The sequence below is a fragment of the Ips typographus genome, linkage group LG16 (genome assembly GCF_016097725.1).
Source record: "Ips typographus isolate SLU linkage group LG16, UJ_Ityp_2.0, whole genome shotgun sequence".
NCBI lineage: Eukaryota > Metazoa > Arthropoda > Insecta > Coleoptera > Curculionidae > Ips > Ips typographus.
This window is the reverse complement of record NC_138437.1, coordinates 2,072,506-2,097,775: the sequence shown is the minus strand read 5'-3', so window position 1 is coordinate 2,097,775 and position 25,270 is coordinate 2,072,506. Positions and strand designations below refer to the sequence as shown.

General features: G+C 32.7%; 4 protein-coding genes across 5 annotated transcripts in view; 3 read left to right on the top strand and 1 right to left on the bottom strand.

The window, feature by feature from the left end:
- Nucleotides 1-1,745, top strand: part of LOC145738827 (E3 ubiquitin-protein ligase RNF220-like) — an 85,469-nt gene extending 83,724 nt beyond the window's left edge. The window contains exon 11 of the mRNA XM_081993907.1: nt 861-1,745. Within this exon, the coding sequence (XP_081850033.1) occupies nt 861-932 (72 nt within the window). The 3' untranslated portion in view covers nt 933-1,745. The remainder of the gene's footprint in view (nt 1-860) is intronic.
- Nucleotides 1,746-3,219: 1,474 nt separating this feature from the next.
- On the top strand, nt 3,220-9,840 carry LOC145738573 (uncharacterized). 2 transcript variants are annotated; one of them, XM_081993411.1, is made up of 8 exons: nt 3,220-3,624; nt 3,963-4,104; nt 6,795-7,085; nt 7,720-7,791; nt 7,846-7,932; nt 8,302-8,491; nt 8,544-8,762; nt 9,131-9,840. In XM_081993411.1, the coding sequence occupies exons 1-8, from the start codon at nt 3,384-3,386 to the stop codon at nt 9,194-9,196; spliced, it is 1,308 nt and encodes a 435-aa protein (XP_081849537.1). In that variant the 5' UTR covers nt 3,220-3,383; the 3' UTR covers nt 9,197-9,840. The 2 variants fall into 2 exon arrangements, with proteins under 2 accessions (XP_081849537.1, XP_081849539.1); XM_081993413.1 differs by lacking the exon at nt 7,720-7,791.
- A 148-nt stretch (nt 9,841-9,988) lies between these two features.
- LOC145738572 (importin-9-like) lies at nt 9,989-22,550 on the top strand. The gene is made up of 9 exons (XM_081993410.1): nt 9,989-11,426; nt 12,776-13,203; nt 13,381-13,947; nt 15,930-16,336; nt 16,390-16,555; nt 16,612-17,411; nt 20,241-20,418; nt 20,472-20,754; nt 20,986-22,550. The coding sequence occupies exons 1-8, from the start codon at nt 11,285-11,287 to the stop codon at nt 20,745-20,747; spliced, it is 2,964 nt and encodes a 987-aa protein (XP_081849536.1). The 5' UTR covers nt 9,989-11,284; the 3' UTR covers nt 20,748-20,754; nt 20,986-22,550.
- Nucleotides 22,551-22,749: 199 nt separating this feature from the next.
- EMC3 (ER membrane protein complex subunit 3) lies at nt 22,750-24,188 on the bottom strand. Its single transcript, XM_081993414.1, has 4 exons — nt 23,900-24,188; nt 23,361-23,614; nt 23,139-23,300; nt 22,750-23,079 (listed from the first exon to the last, which is right to left on the bottom strand). Exons 1-4 carry the CDS (start codon nt 24,049-24,051, stop codon nt 22,901-22,903), a joined length of 747 nt encoding a protein of 248 aa, XP_081849540.1. The 5' UTR covers nt 24,052-24,188; the 3' UTR covers nt 22,750-22,900.
- Between the last annotated feature and the right edge of the window lie 1,082 nt (nt 24,189-25,270).

Here is a 25,270-nt window from a genome sequence, read left to right as displayed (position 1 = left end):
CGTCAAAAACATTGATACGGGGTGGTCAAAGATTGAATTCAATAAATAAATTTAAAAAATAGTAAGTTCTTCAAATGGAACACTCCTATTCCTATTTTTATAATTTTACTTTGTTCCCCTTAGAAAATTTAGCCATGTTCGTATTATGTTACTTACTAGAAAAATTGATATTTTTTCAAATATCACTACAAACTATTTTTATTTATCCTATAAACGACTGTGCATGCATATCGGCGCAGTATCATTCTGACTCTCCCTCTTTTGAGCGATATTGACGTCACGATAATTTTATCTCAATCTGTCTCTATTTTCCAAATAAGTAACTCAAACTGACTAAAAATAAAGGGAATAAATTAATTATTATAAATAAATGCTAAATTTGAAGGGAATAAGATAAAATTATAAACATAGGTGTGTTCCATTTGGAAAACTTGACTTTTAGCCCTTTTTAGAACCCACTTTTGGAGGCCAATTTTTAACCACACCGTATCATTTTTTTTTGACGTTTTTCTGTATCCACTCTTAGAACTAACTTTACTTAACACGACAAAACACAAAACCCAAAAAGAAAACGTTTTCTTATAATACGAAAATTACTCAGAAACGGTTACAGATAGGTATATGACATTTTACATAAAGGGCAGTAATTGCCGAAATTCTTTTTTGGCAATATTAGGCCTGTTTGGTTTGCAGTCTCTAACTGGTTTCCAACTATAAATCAAAGAATGTCAACCTTCATTTGTTGAACGCTCATGTGACTATGACATCTGGCCAATCACTGTACTTTATTTCTCTGATCTTCTACAGACCTATTTCTTATATTATTACTTCTTTATAACAGATGTTCATTTTTTTTTCAGGGGAGTAAGAAAGTGTGCCCACAATGCAGTATGATCACCTCACCCGCAGATCTGAGACAAATTTTTATGTAATTTTACGTATCGCATACATTGGCGTAACATGAAAGGGGTCTATATTTTCGCTTATTGCAATATTCCTCAAAAACATTATTTAAATCAATTCCGAATTTGCCCTACTGCTACGCCTATGACACATCATATTCTTAATGTTTCTACCAAAACTGATATACCTAATTACCTATATTATGTCATATTAACTGTTGTAGCTAGTTTGACAGGTTCTCGCACACTCTAAATGTATTGTCGGTAGCTTTTAAATCAATCTCCTATATGTGTGTATAGTTGATGACTGATAAGCATCCTTATTGTTTATTTATTTAAATGTATTTTACTGAGATTTTTGTGTATAAATTGTTGTTGTTGTTGCCGTGGTTAATTTGAGCACATGATCTTAATTGTTATTACTGTAATTATAAATTGTTGTCAATTCACTCTGAAGCCGTACTACTTATTAGGACATTTTTATAAATGTTAGTTTTTAATTTGTACATTATTAGTTGCTGTCTTGATTTATTCAATTTCTTGACGCATATTTTACCTATTATAGTCGTGGTCCTAAATACCGCAATTGATCTACTATCACATCATTTCACACGTCGTATGTTATATGAACTTTACGTAATAATTGTTTTCTTGTTATATATTAAGTAAGGTAAATAATATGTATTAAATTTGTATAAAGAATGTAAAGAAATGTAGATATTATTGTCCGCATCTGGTCATACCTATTGCGTTGAAACTATGAATGTTAACATCGCAATAAGGGTTGTGGCGTAATTAATAACTATAATCAAAAATAATAAATGTCATTCAGTCATGAGTAAACACAGTCTTTGATTTTAAATACTATATAACCTACTCCTATTTTACCCTAACTTTTGAATAAAAATATTTCAGTCCACCATAAAGTCGAAAAAATGTATAACGAAACCAAAAATTGATCAGCTTGCAACGCCTAGCGACATCTCTAATACCACAAACTAAATATAAAAAGTAGTTCAGTGTTTGCTTTATATATGGCGCCACCAAGTATAATATCATACATAAAATTAAAATGATGTAGGCCACTTTAAACTAATGTAGTCAATAACAAAAAGAAAATGATTTCCGTTAATCACTAAGAATCAGAACACTCCTAGTCTTTACTCAGTACTCTTGTGAGTAATATTTATATTACATGCTCGTTAAATAATATAGTATATCGACCAATTGGTCTTTCTGCCCGTGTTACAATTACAGAGAGAACGAAAAACAGTTTAGTTAAGTTAACAGTAATATTTACAAAAAAAAATAAATCAAAATTTAATTTACAGTTAAAATCTAAGTTGTTCCAATAGGGTGCAGGAGGCAAAGGTCTCGTTTGTCTTCTTAGACAAAGAGGATCAAGTATAGTCCAGTTGTTAGGGTTGTTTTTCCATTTAGTTTGAATTTGTAGCAGTCTTTCTGAAATTTTTGTCATTTGTGTGCGTTCATAAAACAGTTCGTTGGATGGATTATGTAAAGGGTTATGGGATGTCTAATTTTTGTAATTAGTCTTAGTGAAATTTGTTCTGTGGTGTGTATGTATAGTTTGGTTTTCTCAGTAGCGTTTATCCTCAATACAATTCCATAATCTAGCAGAGGTCTACAGATGGATTTATAAATTGTCGTGGCTGTTTTAGTACTTATTCCTTTGTCTTTGTACGTTAGAGATCTAAAGTGTTTTGTCCTTCTGATAATTTCAGTTCTAATGTTTCGTAATGTAGTATTTTAGTTAAAAATTATTTATGAAAAAATCTTGACACATGGTGAATGCGCTATTCTATGCAAATAAATGATATGATACGAACTACAGGGAGACGACAGAAATTCTCAGAAATTAATATTTATGGCAAATTTTTTGATGTACAAGACAAAGATTTGGTAGACCTACTGTTTTAACACATAAATTGTAAAGTTTTCTTGCTTTTTATTTTACAAGTTATCCCGAAATTTTTACGTAACACGCACTGACTAATTAAAGAAAGTCGAATTTTGGCCTGACTGTTTACTAGAGTGTTCCTTCCACATTAACTTATACTGACGAAAGGAGATTTTGCTACTACAACTACAGCCTAAAACTCAGGTTAACACTGTCTTCCAAATACGCGTTTGCGTTTACTAGAATTGAACTAAAAAAAACATTAGCTGTTAGTAGGCAACACTTTATTGAGGTGTAACTTTGGTTGCGGATTAAGCAACACAAGTCGTATAAATGGAAGTTTGACAGTCGACAGAGACGAGACTTCACTTTCAGCTTTCGAGCTTTCATCTTTCAGTCACAGTCAGTTGCCCTTCTCTTGCGTGCGTCCCTCCTCGTGTTGTGTGTGACGGTGACCGGCCATATTGCACTTAATGAATGTGTGAATAGAGACAGGCTAAAGTAGCCAAAATAAATCTTCCGACATCTTAAAGTTGTGAAGACATTTTCGCGTTTTGACCATAATGGAGAATTCCTATGGTATCGGCGTCGCCAACAGGTACGCCTTGTTCCTGGACGATGAATCGGATCCGCTGGAGACTCTTTTTCAAAAAGAGCAAGAGAAGGAATTAAAGAAGAAAACCAAAGTCGCCGAAAAGGAAAACAAAGTGAAAACTGAGCCGCCGAAAGGAAAAATCGTGACTAGTATTCCAAAAAAACCAAATAAGGAGACGACCGCTACCAAGGTTCAGGAAAAACGAGACGGTAAGTGGCCAAAATTGGCGCCGATTGTCGGCCTTTTCCTTTTGTTCCTATGCATAACTCTACATAATATATTAGGTTTTAACTCTTACAAAACCCTGCCAGTTCTATAAAATAGAGCAGTTAAGGTTTGTTTTTGCACACTCTGCAATTTTATTACTTGCCAGTACTTACTCAATTATTAATATTGAAGCTAATAAGTAATGTAATTGTACTGTTGCCTGGTGTTTATAGCTACTCTTGGGGCTTTAATATATTTCAATCTCAAGTTGTGTCTGCATAGTAAATAACTTATTGTTTTCATGCATGATATTTATTAGGTGTGCTTTTTACTTTTATAGAAAACAAACCAAACCAAAGGGGCAACAATGTTGATGGCAAACCTGAGAGAACTTCTAATAAATTTAGTAATGAAAACCGGGAGGAAAGGAATAACAGAAGAAACCGTGAGGACCGGCCTTTTAATGGACCTTCTGAGAATCGGTAAGTCCTACTATAATAATTTTATAAAAAACTGTTTATGTATGTATGTAAAAAAATGTTTTTTTTTGCAACATAGTTTAATTTAGTCAAAGGGACATTTTGTTATTGGCTCCATTTAGTGGAAATGCAACTGTTTAAAAAAAAAAATTAATTCATGACAGTAAGAAGATCAGCAATTATCTTAAGTTTTATATGTATTGGAAATTTTATATACAGGTTTGTAGTAGCACCATAAAAATATTCCATTTTGATACTGCCTATGACTAAAGTACAGTCATGCAAAAAAGCAATAAATGTTTTCATTAGTAACAGTGCCTTTATTATTGCTTGGATATATTAATCTTTTAATAGCCAGTGAATATTGCTTGTGAAAGAGATAAGCTTGGTTATGTTCAGTTACTAAGTTTTTCAATGACATGATCAAGAAAATATTGCTTTTGATTTTTAATGTGTGCTCTATAGTTCTGGATTATTTATCATGGTGTGGTTTGCAAAGTATAATGGTAAAAAGAAAAACTGTCAATTCTGGTATACACAGTGGTGTGACTAAGGGGGAGTCATATTTTGGTTACTAAATTTTGATAAGTCCACTATGACCAAACCCATTATATCATATTGATTTTCTTTAAAGTGATATCAGGAAAAATATTCCCAGTCTTTGTGATTTTTAACATGCTGATAAAAAAGTGTTATCAGAGTTATTATGCATTTATTTCTTTCAATTTTATTGATAAATGCTGACTAAGTCAGTGTTTTTAAGTTCAGTTGTGTGCAGTTCTAAGTTTACTGTTTCCATGTGTGAAATTTATAATCTAGAAAATTTCAATGTTTTGATTTGAACCATTAATTATTAATTGCAGGCTGAAGCTATTCTAATTTTTATTTAACCCTAAATAGAACCAGAAATTGATTTTGTAATTTACTTTAAAGAATAAAATTTATAATTTTTTTTATGTTATAAGAAGAAAAATATATTGCAATGTTTATTTAACCTTTTCAAAATGTATGTTGCTACTATTTATTGATAGTGCTTTTTCTGAGTTTTCTCATTAATAAATGAATATTTTTGTTGAAATTTATCTTGCCAACAACTTCCAATTTGCAAATATTATACAAAATGTGTTATTGATTTTAAATTAAGAATTATGAATTTATCAGGTAACAGAAACCCACAAATTAAACTTCAAAAATTTAAAAAAACTGTTCTTACATCATTATTACAAATACAACTGAATTCAACCTTGGGTTTATAAATCTCTATTTATCCTGTTGCATTTAGGTCTACTACTAATTAAAAATTAGGTGTGATGTCTTTCTGTTAAAACAAAAGCAATGTGTATTAAAGTAGGAGTTTTTTAGTAAACATATGCAATTTTGAGAGTGGGTTTATGATTTTAAAGCTTTTCAGTTCACATTTAAATAAAACAATGGTTTGGTAGTGTTTGTGTGCAAAGAACAAAGTACTATCAACCTTAGTTGCATTACAGAATGTTGTCTGGCATTTCTTGCAGCTGTCTACATTTGGTATCACTTATTTCACTTTGTGTATAATCGCGGATCTGGTTTGAAAGTGTTTTTAAATTAATTGCCCAGTATTCTTCATTATTCAGCTAAGATGGGTGACTAATTTTGTAAAACTTGTTTTGCCAAACATGAAACAAGTATCAATATCAAAAATTTTTTGTTTTAGAATATGTAAAGATACATAGTGGACTGTATGCATAATGTTCACAAGAGCTGTCATATTACTTTCTAATGGAAGTAATCAAAGACTTTAATAATTAAGAAATTAACTTTTTAGACAGTTGATATTTATGAAGAAGAAATGTGTAAAATCTTTAACCACAAATAAAAGAAAACTTGATAAGATTAGCAAAATTGACCCTTGTATTAGAAGTTACCTCAGAAATAAACAATTCAAACTTTTTTGTTGAACCTATTACCAATGGATGGGTAGTAGGATTAGTGGGAAAATGAGATAGTTTAAATGCAGTATCAGTAAACTTATACAACAATATATTTCTGTACAAGATTCACAATTTTTAAGGGTTTAATCCCTTGGAGCCTCAAGCTACACTACAAATAATCTAAAAACAACAAAAATAATGATATGATGTTAATAAAATGTTACCTATTATTTTATACATAATATACTTTCTTTGAAGTTCAACATCTAAAGGATTAGTTTGTAATTTGTATTACTTTTCTATCAGTTTTCAGGATAAAAAAAGACTACTAAATTCACTCTTCTATCCACCAATCTTGTGGTGGGTGGTTGTTATTAAATAATTCCATTATTTACTTGTTTTTATTTAACTTAAATGTCTAAAACAAGTGAAAAACTCTCACAAGCCAGAAGAAATTACCTACAATGTACAGTGTTTAATTTGTTTTAATTATAGTAGACAGTTGGCCACACTATTAAGTAGGGCTAGGTTGTTCTTTAAAGAACCAGGTTATTAAAAAAAAAATTTAGGTTTAAACCCAATGGTTGCCAAGGGTTTTTATGGGTTTTTTCTTCTGACCCATCTCTAGTGTTAGACAACATTGTTCAGTCTAAAATGATCAATATCTGCCCTCTGTCCTAGGATTATTAAATTATTACAAAAAGAAAGAACTATGTGGTCATCTTTGTTAAGGAGTATTAAATTTTTAAATTGACTTTACATTATACTATCTTTTTGTTACAGTGACCGGGAAAACCGACCTAGGCGAGAAAACTCTGACTTTGAGAACCGTAACCGTGGTGGTGGCGATCGGGTTGAACGTGGTGAACGTATTGAACGTGGCGAACGCAGTGAACGTGGTGAACGAGGAGCGGATCGTGGCGACAGAGGTGACCGTGGAGACCGAGGTGAGCGAGGAGAACGTGGACGACCGGCTGCAAATCGACCAGGTGGTGGCCCGCGAGGACCACGAAAAACTTTTGATGACAGGCGCGGAAAACGGGAGTTCGACAGACAATCTGGATCTGATAAGACGTAAGAAAATCACATTTTTTTATTTTTTTTTTCTTGTGCAAAAGCGCCCAGAAGTGTCTTAGCAACCTCGTTGACTTCTTTTTTCAGCAAATATAAACCTATTGACTACCTAAACAATAAAACATGCTGATGTTTATGTCATTAATCATAAGTTTGTGCCTCACTTAGCTGCTCTATCATTGAAACTATTTAATTGGTAGTCAACATGTGGAAATTAAACACCTTTGTAAATTTTCCAAAATCCATTGAATCTAGAAAATAATCCGACTACGCCTTTGGATCCTACATAAAAAGTGCTATAAATAATTCACCTTATCTCCTTATTAATTTACTGGGGACTGAAATACACTTGCTGCTTTTAAGTGCAAATATTGCGAAATCGTCTTGTTTCTATAGGAAATGGTTGCGTCAAATTTAATAACGTAGATAGCATAACTTAAGAATAAACAATAAAGTAGGCGCAGCATTACTCAAATTATAAGTTAATAACTGAAATGCAAGGCGGAAAGAATGGCAGCAATTTGAACAACAGTAAAAGTTTCGCAAAAATTGAAGTAAAAAAAAAAGGAATTGTAGTTTTGAAATTTCCAATGGCGTTAGTCTCAATACCTTATTAATGCAGCCACGATTACAGAGGAGTAAAACCGGTAGAAAAGCGAGACGGTGCTGGCGCTCATAACTGGGGATCAACTAAAGATCTTATTTTGTAAGTAAGCAGCCAATTCGATTTAAAACGACGTTGTAATGTGGTTTGTTTTAGATCGGAGGTGGAAAGGCCTGCAAATGACGCTGATCAAACTTGGGGAGAGACCGACAAACCCGACGTTAGTAGTGACGCTGAAAAGAAGTGAGTATAGATTCAGAATTCAGTTATTTGCTTCTGATCACTAAAAAGGCCTTTGTCTTAATCATCCATCATATGACGCATTTTACACTCATATCAAGGTAATAAATTTTTTTAAATTAAATCTATGTTCCAAATATCACAATCACTGTTCATTTTGAATCTCTTGAAATAATTTCAGAAAAAAATAAATACTTTTTTTCAGAAGTAATAGACAATTTTCAAGTTCTAAATTGGGATATTATTGAACTCAAAACTCCAAAACATCACCTGAATTTGACCAGTATCTGTTACCGTTTTCGAGATCCCTCATTTATGACAGCCTTTATACAAATGGCTGTTGAACTATTACTTATGGTTTTGATATTAAAGAGACGAACCGGAAACTGAACAAGCGCCTGTTGAGGAGGAACCAAAAGAACTGACTTTGGACGAATGGAAGGCTCAACGCGCTGGACGTATTAAGCCTCAATACAATATTCGTAAAGCTGGCGAGGGAGAGGATCCTTCTCAATGGAAAAAGATGTTTGAACTGAAAAAGAAGGAAAAGGACGACGCTTTAGTTAGTATTTTAACTGTTTTGCGTATTTAGTACTAATAAACCTTTCCATTAGGAATCTGACGACGAGGAATACGATGCCGCTGAATATCCGCAAAGGGTTGGCCGTCAAAAGCACATTTTGGACATTGATATTCAATTTTACGACAACAGACGTCCAGGTGGTGGTAGAGGCAGAGGTGGCGGCCGTGGTGGAAGGGGGGGCAGGGGAGGAGCTCCTGGACCACGTGGACCTCCACGTGAAAAGGAGGAGAGAAGGTTCCGTGATGAGCCTGTAAGTACTGAATAAATGAATGTATTGTGAACACAGGCCTAACTTATATACAACTATATTATTTGTGATTGGAGTATAAATAAGTTGTTCCAAATTTGCTCCTGTCACTTTCATTTGCGTGACATATGACGTTTTAAACTGAACTCTAAATTAATCTGTTATTTATATATATTTGATTGATGCACCACCTCATTATATGCACCACGTCCAAAATATATTTTAATTGGCTTTGGACTACATATTTGAGGAACAATAACCGCTGGAGATGTATATAATATTACTTTGAATACGATCTTCCACTTAAATGATTGAAAATATTATTTCAATTTGACTCAGTAAAGTTGATTGGTTTACTTTGATATTTTCAGATTGATGAGAAGGCTCCGAGAGCCCCGAAAGTAAATGACGAGCGTGACTTTCCGTCGTTAGGTTAAAAGGACATCACGTTTTTTGCTGTTGATGGTTTTTCAATCCATCTTATACCATTTAAAAGTGTATATTAATATAAATTTTTGTTAATGCGTTGGTATAGAAATTAGGATTTTACCAACATTATTGTCAAACATACCCCACTGACTTTTTATGTGTTCGAATATGTTAAGCCTGTTTAAAAGTGTTTGGTTACTTTTTGATTGGATAAGTAATTGGGGTAATTAATGATTCAAATATCCTTTTGTTATTGTCACAACATTTAAGCGAATCCGCCGTAGTCTTGAAGAAAGAATTAATTTATATTTTTAGGTTTTACATCATGCATGTTTTCTTTCATTAATTAATCAGGATGTTTGATTATTGTTTTTTTTTCTTCTCTAGTGTGAAATTGCATTCTACTAATAACGATTAGCCGTTTGTTGATTGTCGTATTGCTGCATGATCAACTAGTCAATACGCCAAGAGACAGCTGCTAAGTATTGAAACAGGAAGTTTATGCAAGGCGTGGTCGATAAAAGTGCTCTATCAAACAAATCTGAGAATTTGCATATTAATTGGCTATATCTGGCATTTCTCTATTTGTTAATCGTTCTCATCTTGCAATTTGTATCATTTTTAATAAAAAAATGAAAAATCGGACCTACAATACTTGAGTTTTAGTTGACCCAATTTTAATTACTGCACTGATGTTAGGGTGAGTATTAACTGATTTGGGTTTTTACATGACACAAAAACTACAAGCTGTGAGTCGCCATTTTTAGATAAATATAATACATAATTGAATTAAAATATATAATTTTATCAAAATATATAATTTTAATTCAATGGAATTGGCGGAAAAAGGAAGACAATGTAATTTTCACATAAATGACGGTTATTTAAATTTACTTTTATTGTCTTTCGTTACTGAATCGCTTTAAGTGACTTAAAGTCTGGTGCCACCGGTAAGAAGACTAGTTATTTTTGTACATAACAAATTAGCAAATTTAAATTTGTATGTTTTATGTTTGGTGTGTGTTATACAATACTACCGAAATTCCCTGGAGCAAGTTATTGTAAATGCTGAAATAACGCAATTAATCATACAAATATGCAAACGAAAGTACAAAATAAAAGTATTACATGTCAATAATCTTTGTTCTTGTGTTTGGTGTATGGAACTTTGCCTGCTTGAGAGGTATTTATCCGGAATAAGCGCAGTCCCATGCGCCCGCGATCTGACATTTTCCTGATTGGTCATAATGTTTTGACGGGATACTTTATCCGATGGTTTTTAAATTTCGGACAACAACGGATGAAGTAGAATTTTGTTTAACTTTTGTCCGATATCGGCTTGTTTTTAACCTCCCTCTATGACTCTAGTAACAAAAACACAATTCTGTGTTTATAGACCTTTTTGTGCTTTCACTTAACAATTAATTTTTGATAGTTGTCTAAAATGGTGAACGCAAACGAAAATAAACGTGAATTACGGACCAATAAAATACGTTTCGGGTAACCGTTTCGTCGTATATCGGTCAGATGGGAATCAAAAATTATATTTGGACCAATAAGAATATCAGTAGCATTCTCAACCAATTACATTACAAGAGATTCGTGTCGTCGGATCATGGATGCATGGGACTTTTGGCTTTATTGGTGATCTGATATACCTACCTTGAGTGATGGGAAGGCATCCTGGTGATTGGCCATTCTAAAAATACCTACTACATCAATGATATGTAGATTGGTGTAAGTCTACCTACTAAGTTGCGAGCCGTTTTTCCCCAAGGAAATATCAAATTGTAACGTTGACCAAAAAAATTACTTGTAAAACTGCCTTTTTCCTGTAAATCTAGCAAAACTAAGCCGGGCAAAACTGAACACCAAACAAAACTGGTAAAATAAATCAAAGTGCATAGCAAAGTAAGTTTTGCGGGTGGGCTTGATGCCAAAAAGAAGAACAGACTTTGGGGTTATGTCCGTAATATTTTCAATGGTTATTAGAAATTGTAATAACAGCCCAGCATACAAAATCAAAACAAAAGTGGTTTTACATGAATTATTCTACAATTTATTGACTAGTGGGGCTTTTTAGTTGATTTGCAACCATGTCAGACTCGGGACTACCATTACCTAACAAAAGAGCTTTGTATGATACAGTGACTTGTATTTTAAGTTGTGTTTTACAGGCTGACAATGCAATACAGAAACAATCTATGCATAGATTGAAACAAGTTCAAGTTATTGAGGGTATGTAAGTTATTAGTAATGTTAAGGACAGTTGCTACACATACACTAAATTTAGTATCTATTATTTATTTCCATATCCATGTTATCTTCATAGTACTTAACATAGTGTAATTATGTTACAATATCAACTGATTGTTGAGGAAAATAATTGAAATTGGTACAGTCACTGTGCTGGTATAACACTTATACCAAAAACAATATATTATAGTCACTAAAAAGAATCATTGGAAAAAATGATATAAAAATATAACAGAACAAAACACAAAATTTCAGTAAATGCTTAAAATAGTATAGGCTTTTTACTTGTATAGTAAACTTAAAATTTGAAGCATTTACTTTACTTTACTTTGGCAAATATAAGCAAATACTCTATTTTATCTATATGGTCTTTTGATATGAACACTATTAACACTGAGTCTTGGAATGAATTAATAATGGGCAGTCTTTAATAGACTTATTAAATTGCCACATGTTGTGTGTTGGTATTACGAATCCAGTTTTATTGAGAGTTTTATGATGAACCTGTGACAGCACAGTGTAATGTTATTATGACAGAAAATATTACCATTTGTTGACATTATTACATATATTTAACATGGTTGTTTGAAACTTGTCAGTTATTTCACTGTTATATTTACATAAATTTGAATGAGTACAATAATCACAAATTACAGTTCTTTGATAATTTTACTACAGATAGTACAGATAATTTTACATCACCTACATGTTATCCAATTTAAGGTACATATGGTTATGTTAGTATTAATTGTAGATAATGTATTATGATCACTTATCAGATGTATAATAGATACTATTTTTATATTCTATGGTCATTTTTCCAGTTTTATAAATAGTTGAACTACAATATTTTTAACTATCACTGGACTTATGGTATGTGAATGTTGCCAAGATACTTTTCTTGTTCTCTCAATCACATATATTAGGTAAAATATTATAAGCTATTTCCATATTTCTTAGCTTATAATGAAAACTTCTAAGATCAGTTTATAACTGTTTATAAGAGATTTAAGTACCTAATTTACTATAAAATAATGATAAAATTATCTTGATCTAGAAGAAGTCAAATTAAATAAAGGGTCATAGATTGTTCTTTTTTTTGGAGAAGTTAATTTTCCAGATTTGAAAATAAAGGTTAGTCTCAAACTTTAAAGTTGATATGTGTTGCAGTCTATTGATAATCATAATTCAAACATTATCTTCTCTCAAGGTTAATAAAATTGAATATTTTCCCATTTGTTTGTAACTTTTTTTTTTCTATTATGTTAAAATGAATTTTTGGCTTAAATCATGGCACATACAAGTAATACGACATACAATTTTTTTTCCAGAGTATCCTCTTGTGCTTGCTGATATTATTGGATGCTCTGATGAAGCACGATCAGAACGCCACCTAGCTTCTGTTTTCCTAAAGAATTACTTAAAAGGAATCCTAGCTCATGAAAACCAAAATCCCGCTTTGCGAGAAAGAGGCTACGGCAAGGTTTTAGCCTTGCGGTTGATCGAGGAAATGACGATTACCGATCCGCCCATAAGACGCATGGTTATCGAATGCGTCGTAATGGTCTTGGGAATGGGATTTTGGAATTCGTCTGCGGTTTTAATCAATAATATGATACAAAGTCAAGATATTACTCAAGTGACAAATGCTGTAGAAATCTTGCATAGAGTTATTAATGTAGAGTATTATCAGGAGGGAACCGACAGGTGTGGTTTTGCGCCACATTGGTTTGATGTACTATTAAATGTTTTTACATCGGTGAGTCATTTACGTGAATGGATGAAATTTGAATGTTATATGATGCTAAAACATGTTACGTTTATACAAAAAAAAAACATACACCACGCTAGTGAAGTCATTATGTTTTTTCTGTCTGTCCAGATTACTTTACATACATTTGGATATATTATACTACTACAGCATTGTTGATTTCAGCAAAACATTCCATCAGAAGTAAGGAGCGCCACCTTACAACCACTCTTAGTACTAATTCTAAAATTAAACCCAGAGCCAAATTACTTGACTCAATGCTTAACCAGAATCACGGATGCGTCTCAGAAAGTTTTACTTGAACCCTTTCCACCAAATTCCGACTCAATCTTAAAACTGCAAGTGATGCAATTTTTTAACAGTTGCACAGATAAATTCACCACACTGTATCACGTATTCATCCCCCCCTTGCTACCAACCATAGGAATTTTATTGCCTACCTGCTGTGAGCTGTTTAAGGGCATCATCAAGGATATGTTCAGGAAAAACGGAGCGCATACGAGAGATGATCCTGAACACTTCTTTGATCTACTTGGCTCCATTTTGAAGTTTATTTGCAGTTTAATTGACCTGTCTTACTTTGATGTGCTGATAGAAGATCTGCAAAACTTGATTTATTGCATTTATGTGTTTATGGCTTGTCATACTAATATGGAGGAACAGCTTTATGTGGACCCTTTAGACAGGTCATTTTTCTATACAGTAAGGGAGATGTGTAAAGAAATACTACTTGTAAGTATATTTTGAGTTTTTCTGGTGTTTTTCATAGAGAGAGAATGTTTTTGAATAGTAAAAGTTAAAGTATTACATTACATATACAAATAGGTTTAAAGTTAGTCCTAATGACTTAGATATGCTTTTTGGAAGTGTCAGTGTCATATCATTTTTGTTTGTTGGTTTTGACCTGATAACTTTTATGACACTGGAAAAAGTTACATTTTGACAGAATGTCCTAAACCGCAAATTACAAAATAAATTATTTTGGTTAATTGGTCTAACATTTTAAAAGAGGTTTTTAAACCAACATTTTGCTAATTTACTTAACTTATAAATAAACATAAGAACAAATTTTAATTAAACACCAGTTCAAACTATATACAGCTTTCTAAACTAGTTCTGTCCAGTTTAGAAGGCTGAAAACCACACTGTAATTTTTTAAAATAACAGAGTAAAATTTTAATAATTTTTAGACAATCAGTCAATAACATTAGCTGGCATTGATTATGATTATTTAATTGTTACAGTATCCAGGACACAAACTGGTAAAAAACCGCTTTGTAACTGTTAAAATAACAAAGTTATGAGCTGTCAAAAGTTAAAAAGATGATATTTTAACTTTTGCTGCAATCAGTCTAAAACATTAACTGGTTATTTCTAATTAGGCACTATAATGAAATGTCGAAAACAGCTGATTGAAACTTTTAGAAGGGCAAACACGGCCAATAAAACACACTTTCTTATGAATACATACTTTAACTTAAATTTAGCGATTTACTAAAGACTTTCAGTTGATATTTCATAAAATGTCTGCCAAATACATATGTGTATGTGTTGTAATGACCTTGTTTGCCCTTCCAAAAGTTTCAATCAGCTGTATTTGACATTTCATTGGAGTGCCTAATTGTTAATGCAAGCTCTGTACGCCACGGTTAAAATGCGATGTTTAGGCTACAAACTGGCAAAAAGCAATTCATTTTGTCTTCTCTGACTTCATTTCGGATTCTGTCTAGACGGGAGACTCTTGCAGATCGTCGCCAAAAATCCATCTCCACGGTTCGAAGCTTTTTCTTTTGACTATCGTTCAGTTGCCATACGTAACTTCCATATAGCATTATACTTTTCAGAATGGTGTTGAGTATGAGTCGTTTTTTACTATCTGTTATATCCTTCGACCATAGAACCGAATTTAGTGCTCCAATTACCTATTTCCCCTTTCTTGTAGAGGAAACGAACTAAAAAAATTGCTAAAAAATATTTTCAGTTTCATGAAATGAGAAGAAATCAATTTGAGTTCTAAAAACGTGCATATCTCCATAATTTTAAATACCTAAAAGTACGTTTACGATTAACATCTTTAGTACTTTTTCTTCGTCTTTTAAAAGAAAGTGGTTAAGTCTATAGCTGGTTGCAAGAAAATGCCATAACTTCTAAACCATTTGTTATAGAATGTTGATTTTTACGCAATTGATGTAAGCAGTTGTTTCTCTATCAGAGGCACTATAAATCATAGCTTAGAGTTGTTTATTTTTGTGTCATATTAATGTCAAAATGAAGAGTACTAAATATGACAGCAGATAACAAAAACCGCAAGTTTCTAACTTCCTTTCTTTTCAAGTTAGTTTCCGATAAAATATTTAATCGAGAACCTGTGAGTCCTTATTTAATAACATTTTTTTAAACTCGAATCGTTTTGTTCCTTATTGAGACAACCTGTACAATACAGGACAATTACTACAAAAAATACAGGACAGATAATGTCGTTTTCACAGCTTTTTGATTACTGGTATTGACTAATAATTAACCGTCAAAACGAGGACAACAAGTCATAAGAAAATTATGAATTTAAATGTAAAAATAGCGTTACAATATCGATTTGGAGAAGGATGTCTCAAGATCGTAACTTTGTGTACATAATATTTGCCCATCACTTTTTGACTAATAATGTTAAGTACAACTAGCTCCTTATTTATAATATAAAAACCGCATTTTTCTAGCATCTATTAGTGGAAATCCAAAAACGCCGACCAGACGGCCGTACACTGTATATGAAAACAATGAACGAAGTGTTCCGAAAACTGAGTGCGGAAATAGATATAACACCCCACAGTACGATTGAGAACGTGCAATACAAATCACGAATAACAGAATCAATGATTTATGGAGTAGGATCATTTAGTGAACATTTTGACATCACTCTTCAATCTTTGTTCCCTTTGAAACTCTATCTCACCGTGTGGACAGATAACTTGTCTGTTAGTGATGAAATATTGCAAGGGCGGGTTATATGGGTAGGTGGAATCTATTCCACCTTCCTCAACCAAAATATGGTTCAATGTCATTTTAATTACATTAAACAAAACTTAAGCGCCAAGGAACATTTTAATATTGTGCCTTCAATGCAGTAAGTTGACAGTTAACTAAATGCTTTTTTATTGTTAAATTTATTTCCTTTAGAGCTTTATCTAATCATTTGAAATGTTTCCACCTTCTTGACGTTGAAAATCAAAATATTATAAGGCAGTTTGTCGAACCGTTACTGAGTAATCTTCTGTCCATCACAAGAACTTTGAATAGTTATGAAGTACTGTTTTCACTTCAGGCTTTAGGGTATTTAGTCAAGGTGAGTATAGTTTTTTTAATATGAGTATTAAAACTGAAGAAGGATTTTATTTTTAGTGTCAAAGGGACGTAGTCAAAAAGCATGTTGAAGATTTTGAAGACGTGTTGATGCAAACGATTGGTAATTTCCACAACTCTCCTGAGATCATGGCTAAAATCCGATTTATTTGCGCTAAAATGTCCCAAGCTCAAGTGTTCAAACCTTTCTCGCATGACAAGTTTTTAAGATTCCTCATTCAGTGGGTCCAACTTCGACATCCACTCAATCTCAAGTGCAACTTAGATATACCATTTGACCTTCTAGGGACTGTTAGTCTTTACCTACCATCCTTGGATACAGAATACGTCTTTGAAGCATTTACAGCAGCAGCAAATAGACTTACACTAAATAATCATCGTGATATAGCAGTAGACGACACAGCATCCAACTTGCTGTTGACATTGGTTGTTAAAGCCACTGATCAATTAAACATGATTGTTAATTGGCCGAAAGGCCAGCCAATAGTCACGGAATACCCTAAACTATTGGAATTCCTAATGCAGCCTGACGTAACTTTCTTAGTTGAAGTATTGGGAAAGTTGGTCGTCTGCTCAATGTATTCGTTGCCTGCTATAATGCAACCACACTGTGAAGTGATTATAAAGAATGCTATTACAAGTAGCGCTGTACCACAGTGTCCTAAATTGAAGTCTAACTGGATAATATTTTTATTCATTACCATGATCCGGCCAAGTGATACTTTAAACGCTCTAGCCAGTCTTCCTGGGCCGAATGGAGGTAGTGCATTAAAGTTTATGATGGAAGTATGGAGTCCGGAGTTTTTTGAGTATGTCGATTTAGCAGAAAGAAAAATTATGTAAGTACTACAGGGTCGCACATTTATATTTTGGGAATTGTTTATATTTTACTCAATAGCTAAATCCGTTAATTTAATTTAAATTAGCACAGTTGCAGTATTTTTTCTGGATCTGATTTCAGAAATAAAATACATACAATTTATTTGCTTAATCGGAAAATAATGTATTTTTTACGGTTTGACTTTTCGAAAAATTTAGATAGGAGGTTCATTAGTTGCAAAAGCTATTGTTATGCAATTTTGAACTTGCAACCTTACACTTGACTTTGATAATCCAATTTTATTTATATTATATTTAATTTTAAAATTAAATGGGTACAGCAAGGAAAAAAATGATAAAATTAAATAATTTCATGTTTTTGTTAGAGCAGTTTTTAAAACTTTAGTTCTCCTGGTATGAGGGATTGTCACTTCTTTATTTTTGGCATACATTTGGATACATGTTATATTGAATTATGTTATTATAATATTTTATTTGTTATTTTATCAGTCCAAACTATATATTTTTCAGCAAAACATTGTTTATTAGTCAGTTTATTTACAACATCGCAACTCAAATCCTATAAGGAGCATACCTAGAATTTTTCGTCAAACTCACCTTCATTTTCCGATTATTTCGGGCCCTCCTTGGTGCATCTATCCTGGGATACTCCTGCATATCTGGACCTTTAACAGTCGTCACATTTTTCCTAGAGTTCGAACCAAATAACTTAGCAGAACTTTCACGCGTAACAGTCAAAGCCATGCCAGGTCTATTTAGCCACTCTGTGAGCTCTTTCTTTTCGCCCTTAACCGCACCTCGAAGAGTTTTCCTCAAAACGGGATCTCCTCTAACAATGTTACCGAAAAAGGACGTGCTTCTCACTGTTGCTAACAGCGACTTTCCATCTAACGCCCGTAAAATGAGGCACCAGACCTCCACCGGGAGGATTGGAAGTAACGCTGAGCAAGCAGAGACAAAAGGTACTAGTCGGTACATCTTGATGCTTAGGCAGTCGAAAGAATAATGATCAAGTGAGTCTGTAGCGCCTCTATTTATACTGGAGATGTACGCGCGCAAGCGTGACGGAGGTAAAGGGTACGAAGTTGACGTGTGCGCTGTCCCACAACGCCTAATCTTTTTGTCAAACAGCAGTATTCAGTGGGTAGAGCTTTAAATGAGGAGGTTTAAATTACTAAGACCATATGGGAGTTGTTAATCTTAACAACATATTCTTAACCTTCAACGGTATTTTCGAACATTAATAGTATTTGGAGTTTTTTTCCAATAATTATTTTGAGACAGTTTGGAGTATTGTGAAGTTATGTTACACCCTTTGAAGTTCAGTTAAAAAAGTCACAAATTGCTAAGAAGTATATCAACTTCTAGCTAAAATTAATTTAAAAAATATCTACATTGAGTGTTACTAAAGAACTATACCCAAATTTATAAATAATTCTATGATGTTGGGTATTAATTGATTTTATTCCAAAACTTTTTATGACCATATTACGGTGTGTAATAAAACATTCAAGGAATGAGACAGGTTTTCTTAAAGCTCTCTTGCACTTTTTCTGGACAAGCACTTTGGAGTCTACCGCACACCAAGCAAAACACACTTAGCAAGAATTTTTAGAAGTAAGAGTGTTGAGAGTAACTTAAGTAAATAACTTAAGAAAGTAGTTTTTATATTTCAAAATGTAGAAAAATTGATAAATTAAATTTAGAAAGTTGTAAAAACTTAATTTATAAGAGACACACACCACGTACGTGAATTTCATAATGCAATTTTGAGCTTCCAACACTGTAAAGGCTAGTTAATACTAAATGCCAATAGTATTCAAATAACAAGACTGTTACATGTGACAACAACTGGAACTAAAATCTACTGGAACACATGGCATTCCTACATACATTTTGGGACACACATAAGGGATGTGCAGAAGCGGTACTAGCTCCCTTGAGGCATATCTTTAATCTATCACTGAAGTATAACGTTTTTCCAAGTAGACTTAAGGAAAGCGTGGTGACACCAATTTTTAAGAATGGAATCACGGATGATGTGAGCAATTACAGACCTATCAGCTTACTAAATACTCTTAGTAAGACATTTGACGGGATTATCTAATATTAAAAAATGTTTTATTGTCACATACAGCAGGAAACGTATTACTATATAGCAGGTTCTAGATTGGAGAGATGCAATGAGGTCAGGGATTTGGGAGTTAAATTTCAAAGTAATTTTGCTTTCAATAACCATTATGACTTTATAATAAACAAGGCGTTTAAAGTACTGGGTTTTGTCATTAATACCAAAGATTTCAACGTCGATACAATTATCAAACTTTATACTTCACTGGTCAGGCCACAACTTAAATATGCCTCTAATATTTGGTCACCAGCAGATTTTTCTAATAGCATTGAAATTGAGAAGGTTATTCTGGCTGTGATCTGATTAATTATATAAACTTCAAAGTTCCTAAAGTTAATTTAAGAATTTTATCCTCTAGCCTTTTCTATCTGTGGCTTTACCCCTTAGCAATATGAGTTCACTGTGCAAGAGCTGATCTCTACTAATGTGGTACCAGATATTCTATTTGTTAGCTTTAGTGATTTGAAAGATTGTTACTTTATGAGCGACTACATTAGCTCAACTGTTCCTTTACTTGTAAGTACCCCCTAAGGTGTTTGTAAAGTGTACCTAAATAAATAAATAAACTTTTGCTTATTTAAAGTATGCTGTCAGATAAAAATTAACGGAGTTAGCTAATGAGTAAAATCACAAAACAATCACAGAGTGTTCAAAGGATAAGTACATACAGTTGGATTAATTATTCTTTTTGATTTAGGCTTTTGGCAATTGTTCAAATCTTACGACACTGTTTGGAACATTCAAACGATCGAGAGCGTCTTGAAGAAGTTACAATACTGACCAACTCCACTGCAATGGGGTCAACTACAAGCTTCAACTTAACTGGAATGGAATACTTTTACCACCTACTTATTCAATTTCTCGTTTTTGAAAAAGTAAGTTGTGTCATTTTTAAAACTCAAGAATTAAGCATATTTTTAATTGGCAGGTATATTACGACGAGCCTTTGGTGACTCTACAAGACTTCCATAATTTCGCTGAAGATAAAGAGGAAAGAAGTGGTGAAGATTCGATTGCATTGTTTTACCTACATCCTTTTAATATCAGCATAGTTGACCACATTATCGAGTTTTTAAAAACTCGAAGTAGTCCTTATTATACGGTTTTAAAGAATTACGTGCCGCATAATGTATGTAGTCAGCTGCGGGAGTGGGGGTGTAGCGTACCGGAAGAAGAAATGCATTTCCAAGAGGCGATGGAGTAAGTACGAGGTAAGTGTGTTTGTTGTATTTAACAATTGCAAATTAAATTAAGTCCTGGATTTCTTATGTTGATGTAATTTAATTAACCATCAGTTACGAAAAGTCCGCTTTTTTGTGAGGAACACATTTTTGCTAACTAAGGCTAAGAAAGTTGTTTCAATTTAAGTAAAATTAACCCCTAGACTTTTTATTGTCTTTTCAAATGTGACAATATCAGTTTATTATTCTTTTTTGTTACAGTCGTTTAAATGATTGACCAACTCAATGTGTGTTGTAAAGCTTCTCCTGTTAGAGTAAGTCTTAATCAACGTAAAATATGCTGCTACTGTTGTGTTGTTTTTTTTTTTTAATCAGATTTAAACTATATTTTGACATTGCGTTAACCGATCTTAAATCGCAACACGCGTATTTTTAAAGTCAACAGTTTAGGTATTGTTGCCAACACAAGCATCACAATTTCATAAAAAGTGTTCTTAAAGTCCTGATGAATTAATGGTGGATCCAACTGTCACTATCTTTTAAGTCTACATAAATCTGTGATGAATCCCAACATAGCCTCAACTTTCCACCAAGCCTCGGAGCGGATGGATGTTCATTTCATGTTGGAAGTCAATGTTGACCAATGACACTCTACCCCTTTTTGAGGTTATGTTAAACCCTTTCCGCCATTTGTTGTGGTTGTCGATTAAGGAAAATAGAAACGGCGTAATCCGGATTCTAGAGATAAGTTTTGTATGGGCTTTGTTGATTGTTCTCACTTCTAAATAGATTTGTTTCCTGAGGAAGCAGAACAGATTTTTAAGAAAAGTTAATTAAATATACTTGAAAATCGTCGTCGGAATACCTTATCACCACTTAATTAATACAATTTTCATCCTCATCAGAATAGCTTGAATCTTCATCAAAAAATGTATATGAATTATGTTGTAGTTTATTGATAAAACGGAACCCTATTGCTGCTAACTTCTCTATAAAACTAAACACCTACAAGTGTAATAAATCATAACAATAACAACCCCAAATGTAAATACTGGTTCTTTAATTATGACAGAACTGATATTAATAATTAATATTAATAATTAATAATGTAATTAATGTAAGTTCTGTCAGTAGTGTCTTTGATCACAAAATTCCGTTTTTGAAGTCAACAAGAAAAATGTTGCCAACCAGCTTAACTTAGTTCTAACACCACTTCAACGTAATAACTCTTTATCTAAGAGTAAAGTAGACCCAAATATCTACTAGTTTTGTATTTAACGTTTTTTGCTAAAATCAAAATTAAAGAAGTTAAGGTGGTGGTCAAAATTCAACCAATCAACGACGCTGCTACGGAAACAGTTGAATATCGATACAGACATTTTACATCAATTAGGCCTAGAATTTGACGTAGAATTCAAATATCGAATAAAAAGTTGGTCATTGTATTTAAAAAAACATAAGTTTGGTTTATTACTAAAATTTGGGACACCCTGTATAATAACTGTTTATCTAAAAATAAAGTAGACCTAAATATCTACTGGTTTTGTATTTAACGTTTTTTGCTAAAATCAAAATTAAGAAAGTTAAGGGGGTGGTCAAAATTCAATCAATCACCCTGTACAATAACTTAAATTTAAGATGTTGCAAATTCGGGCAGATCGGTTAACGCAACCTCGAAAAAATATAGTCAAAAATGTTTGAACCATTTTTTGTATGTAGTCTTTCTAGTTAGTGTTTATTAATTATTAGAATTAAGGACAAAATGGCTGTGAATTGTTACAAAGTTTTTGACAAATATAATAGAGTATGAAACATTTATTCTTTAATTCTGGTTTTATTTTTTTTGTAAATTCTTATGAAACCAAACTCTAAATTAAAAGTTAAATGTACTAGACAAGCTGATAAAACTTATGGAGAGACTTGAAGGCATAATCAGTTAATAAAAGATAGTTAAAGTAAAGTTAGTAAAATAAAGTTATTAGTCTTCTTTCTTGTTGTGGTCAATTGTGATGTTAAAAACCAAGACATTTTTAAATATTTACTAACATTTTAGAAACACACCACACCCATCAAACATCCAATAATACAACTATATGGGATTTAAATAGTATTGACCTTATGCTATAAAAAAAATGCAAAAAAAGCTTTCATTGCATTTACATATTAAAAAATTGAACTAATCAGATTTTTCTTTTTCAACACCTAAAAGTTTACTTTCTATATCAGTGAGTGCCCACTGGTGATTCACTATTTCTAAACCCTCCCATTCAGCTTTGAATGCTACTTTTGGATCTTGTGGCATTGCCATTGCTGCCCCTGACATTTGATCTTGCATTTGCCTTGACTGATCAGCAGCTGTAACAATAACAAAGAAATGGAGCATTATTCCTTTTAAAGCAATTTTGAAATATTACCATTATTTTCTCCCAGAACTAAGGCATAAATACTCCTCAATCCAAACACATTTAAAAAATACCATGAAGCTGAAGACACCCATGATGCATCTAAATGTGACAGCTCAATTCCTCTTTGTAACATTGACTTAAACCTTAAGGTTAAAGGAAATGGAACCTTTGCTGTAAAAAGATTACAAATTTGACTTTTCACACATGGACATTAATTGTAATAACTCTCACTTGTGATAAATCCAGAAAACATCCAATTAATCCAACCTCCAACAACAACCATAGGAAGTACATTTGTCAGATTTCCTTTAACCATATCAGTCATCATTGAAGGATCAGTCATCATACTTTGAGCTACTGCTGGGCGTTGTTGGGTCAAGTAACCATCTTCTTCTGCATTAAAAGCCAGCCGCCTGGATAGGAAGGCAGCTTTTGGGATGTATTTGGCATTTTCGCGGAGTACACGAGCTCGTAAAATCAGTTGGCTACAAGATACAAGAAGAATATTAGTAACTGGGAATTAGTTCACTTTAAAGTTTATCAGTTGGTGTGTTTCCAATTTGCTGTAAAACCCCAGTATATTTACTATGTGTTCAAATACCATAATTAAGACAGGATTTGATCTATATTTGCTTAGTTTAATGTTCACTGTTATTGTAACTCATGAAGCAGGTAAATCTAACAAACTGAATGGCTCTGAGACCTTTTCTGCTCTGAGTCTTAATAGCTACAACTTATCTGCTATAATTACTAAAGTCTTATATGCTTACCTATCTTGGAACTGTTGTGCTTCTACTTTTTTCTGACTAGCTAGAAGTATGGATACATAATGCCTGATTATTCCAACTAGAAATGTAATCACCACAATGGGCAAAAATACCCAAACACGGATCTGAGTGTCTACTACTAAATCAGCACTCATCTTTGGCGTGTTTTATTAATAAATTTTGAGTATAAATTTGAGAAAAAGTACTAAGATTGGTAAAAAATAAACTTTTTACCTAACACTTAAGTTAGATAAGTGAGGTTAGGTAGCTTTATTGATGTGGGCTACTGACACTGACAGTTTTAAAGCCATCTATTGGAAATGTGATGAGTTTCGGAGTTCGAATTTTCTACAGGGTTTCTGTGTTTTGTAGAAAAGTCTTGGATGAGAGCATTACATGGCAATCATGGCATGGCATTACCATAAGAAACACAATGGCATTTATTTTTCAGATTGCATTGCTAACCCTATAGTTCTTCTATGTTTTGATGTTTATGTTCCCTGGATTTATGTAATCAATAATAGTGCGCCATCTATTGACCGACCAGACCAGCGTTTCTAGTTACTAATGTTACAACTGCACAGTTTTTTACTATTTTTACCGTCCAATATTGGTCAATTCATATTTCATCGGTCATCCAATCCAATACAGCAATAATAACAAATAATTAAATTTGGTCCTTCTCCTTAACAGACTTGAAAAATGTTTGCAAAATTAATATACAAAAACGGAATTGGGATGTTAAAAGGTTGATATTGAACATTTAGCTCCAAATAGTCGTTTTCAGGATTTTCAAATGTGTTTAGAGTATAGATAAACTGATACCCAAACAAAAACATAACCATAAAAATTCAATTAGGTCACGTGATGTCAGATAGTTAGATCTATTGGTCAAGGACATGACGCTAACAACTTTACAAAACTTTTGTCAACCAACTCTAGGAAACCGCCAATTCTAGGAAAAAACAACTTAAAAAAAAAATTCACTATTTGTATGATTTGTACAAAACTGTGTAATTAACTAGAAAGTTTTGGAAGTCCTTTTCGCTTTAGCAAGGTTTGATGGCCCCAAACCAAAAAAAGATATAGACAGAATAGATTACCATCAAGAAAAAAATTTTATTGTCACGTGAACAGTTTATCTCAATTTGTGAAGAAATCACGAGGCACATGTCATTTTTGTCTGTTGGGCTTTTCTATTGTGGCATTGACATTTTTGACAGCAACCTAATTGCTTTACTTCTAATACAGATTTCTATATTCGATTTCACTTATAAATTGAAGTTATTTGCAATAGAAACTCTGAGTAGTTAAAACGTTACGATTAAATCATAATTTAAAAGATTGCCTGACTGACTGGTTCTTGTCTAAATA

Bases quoted from the DNA above. Each gene is read 5' to 3' on its own strand.
- LOC145738573 (XM_081993411.1), top strand. From the start codon at position 3,384: ATGGAGAATTCCTATGGTATCGGCGTCGCCAACAGGTACGCCTTGTTC. The intron at 8,492-8,543 runs GTTAGTATTTTA...CCTTTCCATTAG, and splicing joins AGGAAAAGGACGACGCTTTA to GAATCTGACGACGAGGAATA. The intron at 8,763-9,130 runs GTAAGTACTGAA...TGATATTTTCAG, and splicing joins GAAGGTTCCGTGATGAGCCT to ATTGATGAGAAGGCTCCGAG.
- LOC145738572 (XM_081993410.1), top strand. From the start codon at position 11,285: ATGTCAGACTCGGGACTACCATTACCTAACAAAAGAGCTTTGTATGAT. The intron at 13,204-13,380 runs GTGAGTCATTTA...TGTTGATTTCAG, and splicing joins TATTAAATGTTTTTACATCG to CAAAACATTCCATCAGAAGT. The intron at 20,419-20,471 runs GTAAGTTGTGTC...TTTAATTGGCAG, and splicing joins AATTTCTCGTTTTTGAAAAA to GTATATTACGACGAGCCTTT.
- EMC3 (XM_081993414.1), bottom strand. From the start codon at position 24,051: ATGAGTGCTGATTTAGTAGTAGACACTCAGATCCGTGTTTGGGTATTT. The intron at 23,301-23,360 runs GTGAGAGTTATT...ATCTTTTTACAG, and splicing joins GTTTTCTGGATTTATCACAA to CAAAGGTTCCATTTCCTTTA. The intron at 23,080-23,138 runs GTAATATTTCAA...TTATTGTTACAG, and splicing joins AGTTCTGGGAGAAAATAATG to CTGCTGATCAGTCAAGGCAA.